The sequence below is a fragment of the Gambusia affinis genome, linkage group LG04 (assembly GCF_019740435.1).
Source record: "Gambusia affinis linkage group LG04, SWU_Gaff_1.0, whole genome shotgun sequence".
NCBI lineage: Eukaryota > Metazoa > Chordata > Actinopteri > Cyprinodontiformes > Poeciliidae > Gambusia > Gambusia affinis.
In genome coordinates this window covers 20,703,738-20,718,746 of record NC_057871.1, presented here as the reverse complement: position 1 = coordinate 20,718,746, position 15,009 = coordinate 20,703,738, and the positions used below count along the sequence as shown (strand labels likewise).

The 15,009-nt window shown below is 40.8% G+C and overlaps 1 protein-coding gene and 1 long non-coding RNA gene across 2 annotated transcripts; both read left to right on the top strand.

Annotated features, from left to right (window-relative positions):
* The first annotated feature begins 1,382 nt into the window (after positions 1-1,382).
* Positions 1,383-5,055, top strand: LOC122829577. The gene is made up of 4 exons (XR_006370392.1): positions 1,383-1,627; positions 2,017-2,326; positions 3,029-3,127; positions 5,039-5,055. It is a non-coding gene; the product is annotated as an uncharacterized LOC122829577 (long non-coding RNA).
* Positions 5,056-5,109: 54 nt separating this feature from the next.
* Positions 5,110-14,503, top strand: slc2a15b (solute carrier family 2 member 15b). The gene is made up of 9 exons (XM_044114217.1): positions 5,110-5,380; positions 5,808-5,953; positions 6,674-6,806; positions 6,884-7,071; positions 9,464-9,574; positions 10,361-10,462; positions 10,747-10,822; positions 11,919-12,046; positions 14,133-14,503. The coding sequence occupies exons 1-9, from the start codon at positions 5,242-5,244 to the stop codon at positions 14,358-14,360; spliced, it is 1,251 nt and encodes a 416-aa protein (XP_043970152.1). The 5' UTR covers positions 5,110-5,241; the 3' UTR covers positions 14,361-14,503.
* The last annotated feature ends 506 nt before the right edge of the window (positions 14,504-15,009 follow it).

Below are 15,009 nucleotides of genomic sequence, written 5' to 3'. Positions count from 1 at the left end.
TAAGTGTTGTGAATGCAAAAAATGGGATGTTTACGACCAGTGACCTTTATAACATGAGGTTGTCTATCGCAGGTTCATTCTGGACATGAGGTCGGCTGCGGGCCTTGATTCATTTCTAGCATTATTCCAGACTCATTTCGGGTTTTTGAAATGATATAAATTGTTTTCCGCTCTCTAAGCTCGCTGGGTATCAGCTGTCAGGATTGCATTTTCACCACTGACTACGTTGGACCAGAATTTTCCTATTTTCCTCAATTTCTCTATGACGGCAGCGTTAGCGACGACGAAATCCGGAAATGTTAACAGTGCTTGTACTAAGGGAGAAATTGCAACCCCTGATTGGTCATTTACTGACAAACCCGGAATGATTGACAGGCGGCGTCATGTCAATTTGGCTTCTAATTTAAAAACACTGAGTAGCATGATTGAGCTCTGGAGGTAGACTGTAGATGAAGATGCAACCAATCTATTGCTAACATGACAGAGGCTGATTATTGTGATGATCTTCTAACTATAACTCTATTTCACCCTGTATTTAGAGGGCAATGTAAGGGATTCTGTTGTGTTTATTGATGGTACATGGTTTCATCAACATGGTATACCGCTGAGAGGTATCTTTACTGAAAAATCTCTGATCAGCTCCAGTCTGACAGACTAATGTTTATTTGAGAAGTTATCTTGAGGAAATGTGACCAGGAAATGCAAATGTCCTGGTCACTCTGACTTTACAGCATGGAGAACTTCTGAATGCCAAGGAAATGCCTAATTAGGTTTGAGGATCTGATGTCACGTGAAAACCATGAATGCAGAACAATAAGTTCATTTCTCAGTGAAGAGGAGGGACTGTAAAAAGACGCTGGTAAATTGTATAAAACTTCTCAGCAACAAAAGCTGTGGAGAACCTGAACAATTCACATGTTTTTGGGAAAAGAAAACCTTTTACCAGAAACATTACTGCAAAGTTGATTTCTCATGTTGAGCTCCATTAACGTAATCCCTAAAGTTAAAACCGAAACGACGCCCCAGATTTCCGTACCGACTGAAGTTTTCACACCGTCTGATGAGTTAAACAACTCTGTCAAATAACAGCACCTGTTACAAAGAAGCTGCATGCAAATGCAAAAGTCAGATAGAAAGAACCTGAATTCTGACAAGCAGATCGATTAGAGCTCAGCAAATGTTTATTCAGCAATACAAAAAAATTGCCTTTTTGCGACCAGGGGGAGTAATTGCCTAAATGAGCAACAGGTGTGGCAATAAACAATGAGGACCAGGTGTGAGAGGAGAGCAGAAAGCAAGAAAAACTAAGGAACAACCAAAGAAAAAGTAAAAAAGACTGAAAGGATTGATCAGGATAAAACCATGAGAACCAAAATTATCACAACAAACGTATAACTCAGGGCTGTAAATTCAAATAAATGTGAAGGAAACCCAAAGATCATGTCGAGTGCAGTTTCGTGTGTAGTGTTTGTTCTCACCACACTGTATCTGATTTGAAGTCCCATATTTGAATCAGAAGGATAAACGTCAGTGCAGTGCAAGAACCATGAAGGAGGCAGTGCTGGAGACTGTTGCCAAAGTCTCCTCAGAGGGAAGAAAGACAAATAATAAACACAGAGCTCATCAGGTTGGTGATGTACTGACGCTTCATTTGTAGGTTTAATGTCTTGGGTAGAGGAAACCCAACATTTAGGCGAAATAAACGATAATTTCAGAGACAAAATGTGCTTTTTCAAACAAAAAACAATATATATATATATATATATATATATATATATATATATATATATATATATATATGTTGTAATGTATAATAATGACACTTTAGTAAATATGAAATCACAGTTAATGTGACTAATCTGGCAATTCACACAATATTGAATTCATTTGACTCGCACAGTCCATCTTTTTTCTAACTTTTGACAGTTTCTTCAGCATCTTTTCTTGCTGATTCTCCTCCCTAAAGGTTTATTAAAAGCCAAGCTTCTCCATCATTAGCTGTTTGTTTCTCTTCAGGATGACCCACAGGGCTCATGTGATCTCTAATGGACCGGAGCCGGTGGAATCAATTCACGGCTGGTTTGGGAATGGATCAGGAGTTTGATAATAAGTCGGCAGATTCCCGCCCTGCGTCGGGAAGCGCCTCCTCTGCGCCACGTGAGCGATGGGAGGAATCTACAAATGGGACACGGAGCGAGGAGTTTTCACGGGTCCCTTTGATGAGCTGCTCCTCGTCTCCATCGAGCTGATTACACCAGAGGAGGAATTATTCATGACATAAATGGCAGAGGAGTTGTTAACGGAAAATGCTGCAAAAATCAGTGGGGTGAGTTCACTCATCTTGGTCACTCTAAGCTCGTATTTTCTCAAAAGTTGTTTGTTGTCCATCTTGTATGCAACACAACCAGAGAGGAAGGCCGAAGTCGTGAGGCGAGGCTGAACATTAGATAAAGTAAAATCTACTCGGGTTGACGCTGACTGCTCAGCGTTGTCTCCTCTGACCTATTCAGAGCTCAAAACTTCCTCAGTTTGGACCTAAATTAGATTTATTTGAAGAACTGAGCAGCTTTTGTTCTGTCAGCCTACTTTTCCCTCATTCACACTCACACTAGTGTCATTCCGCAACATCTAAAGGAATGGCCATATAAAGTTGGAAAAAAGTTAAAATCTTACAGATCTTGACCTATTTTGTCTTTCTTCAAACTCTAAAGAGAGCGTCACATGCGCCCTTTGCCTCTGTGAGGGCAAAAGTTTTAACTTCAGGAAAGATTCCACGTCTTCGTTTTTAGGCTGCGTGTGATTGAGATGTAAACAACAGAAACTTTTTAAGCGTTTGTGTGATCTAGTACAATGATTTCTTTCATGGAAATGACACAAAGTTTTTGTTGATTCACGCTGTAATAATTGCAAAGGTCAGATGTTTGTTTGGCAGCCACATGATGCCGTAAAAATTTCTTTCCGTGGTGGAAAATGTGCGGTACGGCTCACAGTTTGTTTCTCATTTGCTTCTTTGCTCTCCTCTCTGTAGCATCTCACATGGTCACTGCTGGCGGTGGCGTTCCTGGCCTCGTTCGGCAGCTCCATGCTCTACGGCTTCAATTTGGCCGTCGTCAACTCGCCCGCAGAGGTTGGTTTCTGCAGCTTCCTCAAAACTTTCACAGTATCTTTGAGTCGGTGGATTTTGTTTCAGTGGTTATCAAGGCCCCGGAAAGTGCTGCCACTCAGGATGACTTCATGCGACCCCCGACTGCGATTCTACAGTGTTACAGATTTGGACTGGCAGCAGAGGCAGATCTGGGGGAAATCCAGTCATTCAACTTTTTTTTTTTTTTTTTTTGCAGGGAACAGGCTAAAATATTTGTTGAGACCTAGAAAAGAGAAAACGGTGACCTCAAAAATGTTACATTTCACACAAAAAAAAAGTGTTTCAAGTGCAAATATCTTACTTAAAATAAGACAAGTTATGAGTAACTTCAGCAAGATTTGAGTTTGTTTTAAATCAATAATATTTAATATTGACTTCATTTATAACATGCTTAAAAAGTGGCAGTGGAATTAATCAATATTAATGAATGATCTACTTAAAACAAGCTCTTTTTTCTTGCTGAAAAGTTACTTGAAGTTAGTTGTGTCTTATTTCAAGAGCACTAAGACATTTGCACTAGAAACTAGACAAAAATACCTGGTAAGATTTTGAGCTTCTGCAGTGTAAAACTGTCAGCCTTCCTTTTGACAAGACAAACAATGGTGTACAGATCCTTTTTGTAATTTCACACAAATCAGGCTCACTTTAATTTTAGTTAAATATTTATTCCTCATTTAATTTTTCCCTTTTTTTTCTATTTTTGACTTGAAACATTTTTTTTTCAACCATACATAAGGATACATTAAGATTTTGACCAAAGGTTTTGGCATCACTATCACAACTCGTCCCTGTAATCAGATAAAAGCAGAACGTCTTGATAATTTCCTGTAATGCAGATTGCAACGTGCTCCTCATGTGGCTGCGTCAGCGTGTCATTGATGCTCCTCGCCTCCTGATCCGTCATTTGTTCTGTTCTGCTCCGTCGCCGTCTGATTTGCTGCGGTGCAGCAAACTAAGCTGTGAACGTTCCTGTTTTGACGTGGACGACCCCATTCGGAAGCAGGACTAGTTCACAACACTCTGGTTCAGATTGGCACTTTTCTTCACTTAAGAACAAAGGAGACACGATGAAAGATAAAGAGGAAGAGAGGCAGAGATCCAGAAGTAGTTTTTGTGGGGAACAAACAAGAAGACAGAACAGTGATATTAGCAAATGAGGCACAAATTGAGTAAAAACAGTGAATAAGTTATTGGTTAACATAACAAAAAGACAAATATCATTCAGTCTCTCACAGTGGAAAGTTTTAAGCTGCAGTCTATGTGAAGTTGTCTGTTTGAAAAATGTGAATTTATTGATTGGAGGTTTTTGTGTAAATCTTTTGTTAGAATCTTAATTGCTGTGGATTTAACAGCAAGCAAATGAAGAAATGCTGAACTTGGAGAATTATGACGTCAACTTTTAATTTAAAATCCTGACTTTCTTTAAAAAAAAGCTGATGTTACTATTAATTAGAGGCCACTTTATATCTTATGATACATTTCTTAATTTATGGACTGAACAGAAAACATGTTATGTTATAGAACATATCCTCTATCTATTGATCTACTGATTTGTCTTCCTCCTAGTGTTTATATTGATATAAATGAACATAAATGAATTGAATCTCTCGAGTAAAACTAGACTGAGTTTCATTTCTGCTCAGTGCAGTTTCAGCTAAAACTGAATAAAATCTGAGGAATGCTGGAGGGCGTCATAATAAATTTGAGAGTGAAAGACTTAGGACTATTTTGGACTTTTCTTTCTTTTTTTTACTTATCACATTATGCTTCACCCAAATTTGACAGCTTTGTTGAAGAAATGAATTAGACTTGTGCTCGATTCGGTATGAAACCGTGTATTCTGTTGCTTCAGTGCTGTTTGGAGTGTTATAAAAATGATTTCTCCTCTCCCAGTACATCAAAGCCTTCTAATTTCACTGGACCAGTGGAAAGCACTCTCTTAAGCTCAGTCATCTGTGAACTTGTCACTAAATATGGAAGGTCAGAGGTGATGCAGATGGATTACTTGCCTGTTTTGCTTGTAAAAATGACTCTCTCTTTCGCTGATGGTCTTTGAAAACCTCAGAATAATTAGGAGCGATGAGCTGTGACAGGTGATGTGTTTGAACAGAAAAGGGACTCTGGTGCGGTCCACCATGCTGGTGTTTATCGGAGGGTCTTTGATGGGCTTCAGCAGATGGTTCAGGAATCCCTTCATGGTCATCGCAGGACGCTTCATCACAGGGGTCCATTCAGGTAGGCCTACCCCAAACAAAAACAGAAAACATTTACTTATTTCTAGAGGTTCATGCACCTGAGTTAGTTTTTAAAAGGCTAAACGTAAGAAGCATTTAGAGTGAACCGGCTACAGGTTTTGGAGACTTCTTTTAGCATCTTGGGTTCTGCTGCCAGGGTTAACTTGCTTGGTCCACTGAGACCTGTCATGTATGTTGAAGCAGCTGTTCCTCTACTTGCAGAATATTTTCTGAGCAACGTCACAAATCATTTCAAACCTTTTTTTTAAGCCTTCAGCTCTCACCTCATTCTCACGTCAGTGGTCAGCAGAGCACCAAACTAACAAATGTCTGAGGTTTAAATTTAACAACTTTTCTTTTGAAATCCTGCCCTCTTTATGAGCGCATGGTGTGACGCATCGATCTGGAGTTTTATGATTTTTCTTCAGGGATCTCTCTCAGCGTGGTGCCGATGTACCTTGGAGAGATCGCCCCCAAGAACCTGCGCGGTTTTCTGGGCCTTGTTCCCAGTATCCACATCTGTCTGGGAGTCTTCAGTGCTCAAGTTCTTGGGCTCTCTGAGCTGCTGGGAAAGGTACCAAATGTTGTGCACTGTGTCTGAAGTAGCTTCTTGTTGTTCTTTTTCCTGATATTCTTATTCTTATCAGAACATTTTCAAACCTGGGATTAAAAACAATCCAACGACTTGCAGCTTCTAGATGTGTCCCTGGTCCAACACACCTGAATCAAATGTCTAAATTGCCTCCTCAGTTGGCAGTCAGGTTCTGCAGGGTCCGGCTGATTAGCTCGTTATGGGACTAAAGAGTGTTGAAGTAGAAACACATCTAGAAGTTGCAGGACCCTGGCCCTCCAGATCTGTCAAATAAAAGAATAAATTTGTCTTTAGTTTTCTTGAAGCTTGCTTAGAGAAATTCCTAACTTTGCCAACGACAGGAAAAGCTAAACAACCCTATCCAGATAATGAATTCACAACACTGAAACAAACAAGTATGTGGGCTTGCATATTTACATATCACTTAAAAATGTGCTTAACTTGCTTGGTGATGCGTGTAAACAAACGGATCTATAATTAGATAACAAGCAAAAATATTGGTTTGTACCTTCAGGCCTTTCAATCTGAACACCAATGTGAGCAGTTACTGAGTAGCTGCATGGAAAACCATGAATGTCTTACAAAAAAAAGTATTTTTTTGTTTGCCAATGTGTTTAATTTTTACATATTTTGTGCGAAATCTACAGTTTAGTTAAAAAAAGCAAAATGTTTTAGTTTTTTTTTTGGTATTTCTTCACACAGGAAGAACATTGGCCGCTGCTCCTCTCCCTCGTATTGTTTCCTACTTTGGTCCAGCTGATGCTGTTGCCATGGTTTCCAGAGAGTCCACGGTACCTGCTGATTGAGAAGGGAAATGTCCACGCGACCGTTTCAGGTCAGAGACGGCACTTCTTTTCTTTGTCATTTCACTTTTACGTGCTGTAAAATTCAGAAGCTGCGTCTGTTCTCCAGCCCTCAAGTGTTTCCGCAAAAAAGGGAACATCCAGGCTGAGGTGGAGGAGATGCAGGAGGAACAACGGTCTCTCTCCTCCGTCAAGACCCTCTCTGTCCGCCGTCTGCTCATGGATCGCTCTGTCCGCTGGCAGGTCCTCACCATCGTGGTGGTCAACATCGGGATGCAGCTGTCTGGGATCGATGCAGTGAGTGGGGAACAGAGCAGCAGCAGCGCCTTTATTGTGTTTTTTGGTTTTGTTTTTTTAATTTTGGATGAAGTGCATTGCTCTGTGTGCTTCATGCAAAAAAAAAAGAGAGAGAGAGCTCAGACTGTTGCAGGTCCCAGCTGGGCTCCTTCCTTCTGTCCATACATCACAGAGTCGCACAGTACTACACCCGCCGAATAACTAAGCTGAGGGCGACACGAACACGCCTCATTATCTTCCTCACTGCAGCCTCACCTAACAAGGTCCACCCATCTGAAGGCAAAGCGGAGCCCATCTTTGTGCTCGTTGCTTCGTGTGGATGGGAGCTCCAGGCATGCTGGCTCACGGTGGCATCATTTCCCAGCAGGGCAGGGGCTTCCTGCTGGGTCGTTCGGTCCCAGCTGCTCCATGCAGGAACTCTGCAAGGCTTCACGTACGCAGATAAAGACATGAGGCTAAAACTGAATTCTAATACATGTACTTGATGATTTATTATCTGCTCTCTTCTAAAGTTAGGACGGAAACTGTCAGCATGTGTTACTCATTTTGTGGAACCGGATTGGGAATAGAGCTGTACAGCGGTAATTTATGCAAAGATTTTACCGAGTAGAGTCAGAGTAAAGAAGGGCGAGTCTAAATGCATGCCACACTTTTGAAATCCTTGACTGCCAAAAAATTGTAAGACCCACGTCCTCATGTTTTTATTCCACTTCAGTAGTTTATCACATTGAAATTACAATAACAAGAGCTAAACTGTGTGAATGTAACATGAAAATATTTAAAATGCTGAATTAGAACCAATGATCAGTAAAATGCAGCATTACTCAGAAAAATGTTAGCATGTAGCTCGCCTGGAGCATACAGGTTCATGCTAACACAAATGCTAGGATGGAAATAGTGGGAGACACTGCTGCTTATCAAGAGCTTCATTTCAGACTCTACGGGCCTCAGTTACAAACTCTAAATGAACAGAAAGTAAAAACGGCAGAACATTTCTCGAAGTTAAATCTGGATGAACCCAACACTTCAGCCAACAGATGCATAAATCTGGACTGTTGGGGTTTTGTCTCTACCAACTTTACTCATTTTAACACTGAAATAAGTCATCAGTCAGGCTGGCTGGAGAGTGAGAATATTCTCCATTCAGTTTTGGTCTTAACACATAAACATACTTTGAACCACTGAGTTGAAGCTCTAGCTGGCTTTAGGCGTGGTTCCCCAGCTGCAAGTTGAACATCTTCTCCTGTCTGAAGCTTTGTACTGTCTGAAAGCAGGTCTTCTTCAATGATTGCCCTGTAATGACCTCTGACCCTTTACACTGCCCCTGGTAAGCGTCGTCACAGCATGATGCTGCCACCATGAGTTTTTAAGGTAGTGGGGATTTGCTCAGGGTGTTCATTTTCTGCCCAAATATAATTTTGCTACCGTCCTAAAATAATGGCACTATTCATTTTGTGCCAAGTTTTTTTTTTTTTTTTACTTTAAATCATGAGCAAAAGATGCTCCAAAGATGTGGCAATTGGTTTTGTCTTTATGGCAAAAAAGGCCATTGTTGTAGAAAGTGGGTGATCTGGAAGTTGCAGATAAGTTTGATTTTGACCTCAGACCAAAAGGATGGACAATTTGGCAGCTTTTCTGATTAACAATCTCTTTGCCAGACCTGTGAATTTACCAGGTGTTTCTCCACAACTTTATTTACTAATTGGGTAGTTTGTCGCTTTTATTTGTACAAAATCTTAAACATTATTTTAGCTCCACTTCATATTCCTACACCACCTTGTGCCGTAACGCAACAACAAACCTCATAATATGTGAGGTTATGAGGTTTGGACTTTTTCGGAGCTTGACCCAAACTGGATCATCAACAGCAAAATGCTCCCAAACTCGTCAGGAATAAGCATACAAAAGAATAGCTGGGGGAAAAAAATAAAGATTTTGCAAATGAACCACAAGACGTTTCCTTTAAAAAGAACACAAGGAAATGTTTCACTGCAACCAGACACACGGATATGCATGTTTCAAAGTTATGTTGCTGAAATGCAACATGTTCGGTTACTAAATCAACAAGACGGTTGAACTGCGCCGATCACATTTCTGTCCTCACCTCATCAATGATGGATGCTGCTCCAGTAAAATGTGATTGATGAGAACGCACAAATTAATTTCAAGGGGAGCACTTGTCAGCAATCCATGCTCATGAAACGCAGAATCTCAAACGCATAAGTGATGGTTGGACTAATGAAAATGATCGGCATAATGAATCAAGTGAAGACGGGGTTTTTTGTCTCCTTAGAAAATGAGATAATCTAATTTGGAGTTTCTAATCCGTCAGATTCGTCCTGATAAACTTCATGTTTTTTTTGTTTGTTTTGTTTTTTGTTTTTAATTTCAGATCTGGTTCTACACAAATGAAATATTCAGGAATGCGGGAATCCCAGAACCTCACATTCAGTACACGACGGTGGGAACTGGAGCCATTGAGGTCATCTCTGGGACGCTGGGGGTGAGCGGACGTTTTAATGCGACGTTTATCAGTCTGTGATTGGCTTTATTTTACAGCAGATCATTTTGACAGGACAAGACTGAAACATGAAGTCAACTCCTCTGGTGACATGATTATGTGACTGGAGAGTTAATTAGTAAATTGTAAAAAAAAAAAAAAAAAACTAATTTAAAAAGTCTGAAAGGAATTTAATTATTACACAACATTGTACAGCATGATTGATCAAATTATTTTAGTGTACAGACATTAGTTTGATTTAAACTCCACCAGAAAGTGCTTTAAAATTGTGTTTGTAATATCTTTCATTGTATTGTTTTTAGTAATGTCTTCTTCATTGTTCTTTTATTTTTTTCTGTAGCAGAAAGTCTCAATTTTATGATCTGATCTGATCTCAATGTTGGATCCAGATCCAGATAAAGCAGGATGAAGTTACAGGTATCAGTGTATTCTAGTGTTTTAAAACTGCTAAAATCTTCAATTTAAAAAGTCTAACTAGATGCCATAAAAAGTGAAGGGGTTTTCACCGGCCGTTTGGAATGTCCAGTAATGTGGTGTCGTCCACGTGCTGCTACACACTGCAAGTCAGCTGGCTGAAAGGAGGTTAATCCACTTTGCTTTGATTGCACTAAAGACAGATGATGAATAAAAAAACCAATGACAGTCATGATGAGGAAATTAAAGAAGCACCACCCTTCAATACTGCAAGATGAGAGGAAGCTAAAGTTAGACTGTTAGCTAACATGAAACCCAGTTAATTCATCCATCACTTCCACCTCCATTATTTAGTGTTTCACCATTGAGCGTGTGGGCAGACGACCTCTGATTATCGGTGGGTTCCTCTTCATGGGTCTGTGCTGTGCGGGAATCACCGTGTCCGTCCTCCTGCAGGTACATCTGCAATGACTGCATCTTAAAAACTTGTGTGCATTTTGCTAAACAGGAATACTAGAGTCAATAAGTTCAGATATCTATAATTTGCCTCCTCCCCGTGTCTTGTTTGTGCCTGTAAACAATAACAATACAAGCAAGAAAGTAATTATGTGTCATATTAAGTAAATGTCAAGGAGCACCACATGGTACAAATTATGTTTCTGGTATCTTATAATCAAAATGATTGAGTGCAATTAAATGGATAGTCATTAGAAAGTGCGCAAATTTCCGTGGCTTTGCAGGCGCAGTTTCCCTTCATGAGCTACATCAGTGTGGGCTGTGTTGTGGGGATCATCGCTGGCTTCTGCATAGGTCCAGGTAAAATCAAACTTCATCACATCCTCCAATTTTTACTTCACAGGAGAAGGAGAAAACACTCCCAGACCTCAATCTGAACCCTTTCCGTCAGCAGAGGCAGCCCTTGAGTTTAAGGTGACACTGCTCCCTACTGGAAGCTCGGGGAACTGCAGGAACTCAGCCTCCACTCCCCCCTTCCCTCCCTACGAGAGCATGAAGAGATATTGTATTTCATTACTCTTGTAAATTAGGAAATCTGTGCTGCCACACTACATCCATTCCTGTAGCCATTTAGATGAGACGAGGGAAGAGAATTACGAGGCGTTAGTTTACCACCACATCAAGCAGACCCGTGAGGATGATGAATCGGGCCAAATCTGGTGTACGTAGCATCATTCATCAACGCGGCAAAAATCTATACCACAGAACAAGAAGGAGGATCTCTGTTCCTGCAATTAGACCTTTAATGGCTCATTGTTCACAAGCTTCCCTGTGATGAATACGGCTTCTTTCGGAGGAAACCTTGCTCTCACGTAGAGCATGTTGACAAATGATGGCCTATAGTTATTCATCTGACAGTACTAAACCTCTCTGTCTGCTGTTAGCAGCCACAGATAATGAGGACATCATTCTGGAAGATGATCATTAGAGCTTTGGCTAAGGCACAATCTAACAATGAGAAATGTTTAAAGCAAAGCCACCCTCTGATGTAACCCCGACACTTGTAGACGTCCCGGCAAAGCTGCCGTCTTTTCACACTTACTGCCTGCCTCTTCTAGACGTTGTCGGCCATCTTCCTGCCTGCAATAACAGACACTAAATGAAATACATGAAAGGAAACGTGTGTAACTTAATAGCACTTTGGCTTTTGTTAGATCACCATTTATTAATTTTGACCGAAGGCCAGTAAACAGGCCAGAGAGGGAATATTGATAAACTACTTGATGAATGAAGTTGCTGGAGTTAATTTCATAACAGCACCGGGTAATTAAATTGGATTTGTGTGATGATTGGATGCTTGGTCGGACAGAGCCTATAAATTTCACCAAACAGACACAGAATGCAGCAGTTCTGGTTTCTACTTTAACACGGCCCCTTTTTCGTCCTGTCCTTCCAGCCGGCGTTCCTTTTCTGATCACAGCCGAGCTCTTTAAGCAGTCGCACCGACCGTCGGCCTACACCGTGGCCGGCTGCCTCAACTGGCTGTCCAACTTCACCATTGGCTTCGTCTTTCCCTTCCTCGAGGTCAGAAACTGAATCTGAACTTTTAACAATGCACAGCTCTTTCACTTCTCCTCAGATGCAATCGTGGTTTGAAACTTTGCGATTTCAAACTAGTTTGAAACTTTTCTATTCTGGAGGACAAGCTTCAGATCACTTAGTACTAGCCAGAATGGTCTGTCATGTTTATTTTATATATAAGTATATAAATATGTTGTTGGGGCTGCACAGTGGCGCAGTTGGTAGAGCTGTTGCCTTGCAGCAAGAAGGTCCTGGGTTTGATTCCCGGTCCGGGGTCTTTCTGCATGGAGTTTGCATGTTCTCCCTGTGCATGGTGGGTTCTCTCTGGGTTCTCTGGCTTCCTCCCACAGTCCAAAAATATGACTGTCAGGTTAATTGGTCTCTCTGAATTCTCCCTAGGTGTGAGTGTGTGTGTGAATGGTTGTTTGTTCTGTCTGTTTTCTGTGTTGCCCTGCGACAGACTGGCGACCTGTCCAGGGTGAATCCCGCCTCTCGCCCGGAACGTTAACTGGGGATAGGAACCAGCAACCCTCCTGACCCCATTAGGGACAAGGGAGAACAGCAAATGGATGGATAGAAATATGTTGTTATTCAAGAACCAGAAACTTCTGTGCATTGTACTGGGATTTTACGTGAAAGATTAGCACAAATTAGCACTTATTTGTGAACTGGACACAGATCTATCCAATTTATTTATATATGATCATATCTGAAACAGTCGTGGCAACCGACTGTTTCTGCAAAAGCCTCAGAGGTTTGTTAGAGAACATCAGTGAACAAACAGCATCATGAAGACCAAGTAGGAGCCACGACAGGTTAGGGAGAAAGATCTGGAGAAATTTAAAGCAGAGATGTTAAAGTTTAAAACGTAAAGCTTTTAATATCTCACTCGACTCTGTTCACCAAAACGTGGAGAAAGGAAACGATATGTCAGGCCACGTAAACTGAGAATATCACAGTCCACTGGTGCTTGTGTTTTTTCTCAACCAGATGAAGAGTTCAAGAATCTCTGAGTCTTGGTGGGATGGAGTGAAAGGTGCAGATTAGGGCCTCATTTGTAGTAATGAAGACCTTTTCATTCACCGAGCCGTCTCTGCTACGACCACGACCTATTGCTGAGAGATATAAATGCTTGCCTGACGAACACAAAGTTAATCAGTCACTTTAAAAGTGACAGAAATGAGGTTGTTCTGTAAGACAGCTAGGACTAAATGAGCTGCTCCCATGCAGTCAGCTGAAGTGGGGACTATAAATCTCTGGCCAAGGAACTCCTTCAGATCCAGAAGAATTGGCTGGGCGGATGGATAAATGAATATGTTTTTGTGGGTCTTTGAACTTTAACTTTTTATGTTGATGGGTTTTTTTTTCATAGATCCTAATCTTCCTGCTAACTGGTTGTACTTTTTGTTGATGCAAAATATTTCACATTTTCACCATAAAATTATAATTTCCAAATGTCATTTAAGTTGACCAAATTGACGCGATGTTGTGCAACAAAAATCTGGTTTGAACATCCAAAAATGACTACCAAAACACATTTTTGAAAAATTAGCTTAAGCAAAAAGTGCTACCTTATGTTTTGGGGGTAAATATTATCTACTATAGTACTTGAAGCATTTCAGATTTTATGTCTCAATGGGCAATTAATTTTACAGCAACACAACAAAAAATATCATTTAGCTAGATGCCATGGCATTTTGATGAGCCAAATGGAAAAATATTTTTGAAATAAAATCATCCTAACAGGGTTTTTTTTTTGTCAGTTTGCATGGAGCAGCAGTTTATGATTGCTTTCCCTTACAAAAAAATCACATGAAAATCCCGTGTGATCCACATGTGATCACATGTGACTTTCATATGTGAATCACATGTGATTTTACCACGAAACGTTCCAAAATCACACGTATTCATGTGCTTTCTCATGTGATTCACATCATTCACATGTGATCACATGTGAAAGTCACATGTGATCCACATGTGATTTTCATGGGATTTTTTTGTAAGGGTTGATTTGCAAGAAACTTTAAACATTACTAAAGTCAATAAAGTCAGCTCCCGTACCCTTTTGGATTATTTTGTCCCTTGTTAGGACGCGACGGGCCCATACTGCTACCTGATCTTCTGCGCCGTCTGCTGGGGAGTCGCTGCGTACACCATATGGGTCGTTCCTGAGACCAAGAACAAAACCTTCCTGGAGATCAGCCAGATGTTTGCAACCAAAAACAGCGCCCAGAAGGAGGATCCGACTCCAAACAGTCACCTGAAACTGGCGCTGATGAACGGCTACGGATCACTCAGGCTCCATGACGAAAAGTGAAAGGTGGAAAGAGAAAAATAACTTCCTGTAAAGAAAAAAAAAAGAAAGAAGAAAAGAGTACCATGACGAACTGCGGCCATGAGATTGACTGCTTTACTTGAACAAGTCTAAGAGAAAGTATAATAAAACATTGGCTTCGTTGAGATGTTTGTGTTTACTGTTCTTGTTCAGTTTTAGTCCGTGACGTGGAGCAGAGGCTACACAGTCATGCGCTTCAGCTCAACTGTACGTCACATTGGGATCAATTTCCCACGGTCGCTTGGCTCTTTCGCTGGAACTGTGGAGACTTCACAGTTTTCTCTCAGAAGTTTTCAGCCACTGTGTTAATTTGATCCTTCCAACACCACGACATCACTGTTTTTGAGAGTTCGGCTCGTTTGACCTATTATTGGCCAAAGACAGATGTTTAGCTACCTGCAAACAGGACTTCAGGTTAATATGCAGTGCTGAGGACTGACAAATCCCTGGATATTGAGCTGAAAATAAACTACAACCAGTGAGTGTCCTCAGATTTGTTTTGAACAATAAGTAAGTAAAACTAGAGGGCCCTGGCTTGGCCCTTAAACTTTGTCACGTTTTATTGAATTTCAACTGAGACTTTCAACTGGGATTTTCTTGTATCGCTCGGCATACAGTAGAGCCCGGTTGT

Coding starts and splice junctions, on each gene's coding strand:
- slc2a15b (XM_044114217.1), top strand. CDS start 5,242: ATGTGTTTGAACAGAAAAGGGACTCTGGTGCGGTCCACCATGCTGGTG. Junction 7,072..9,463: donor AGCTGTCTGGGATCGATGCA/GTGAGTGGGGAA, acceptor TTTTAATTTCAG/ATCTGGTTCTACACAAATGA. Junction 10,823..11,918: donor TGGCTTCTGCATAGGTCCAG/GTAAAATCAAAC, acceptor CTGTCCTTCCAG/CCGGCGTTCCTTTTCTGATC.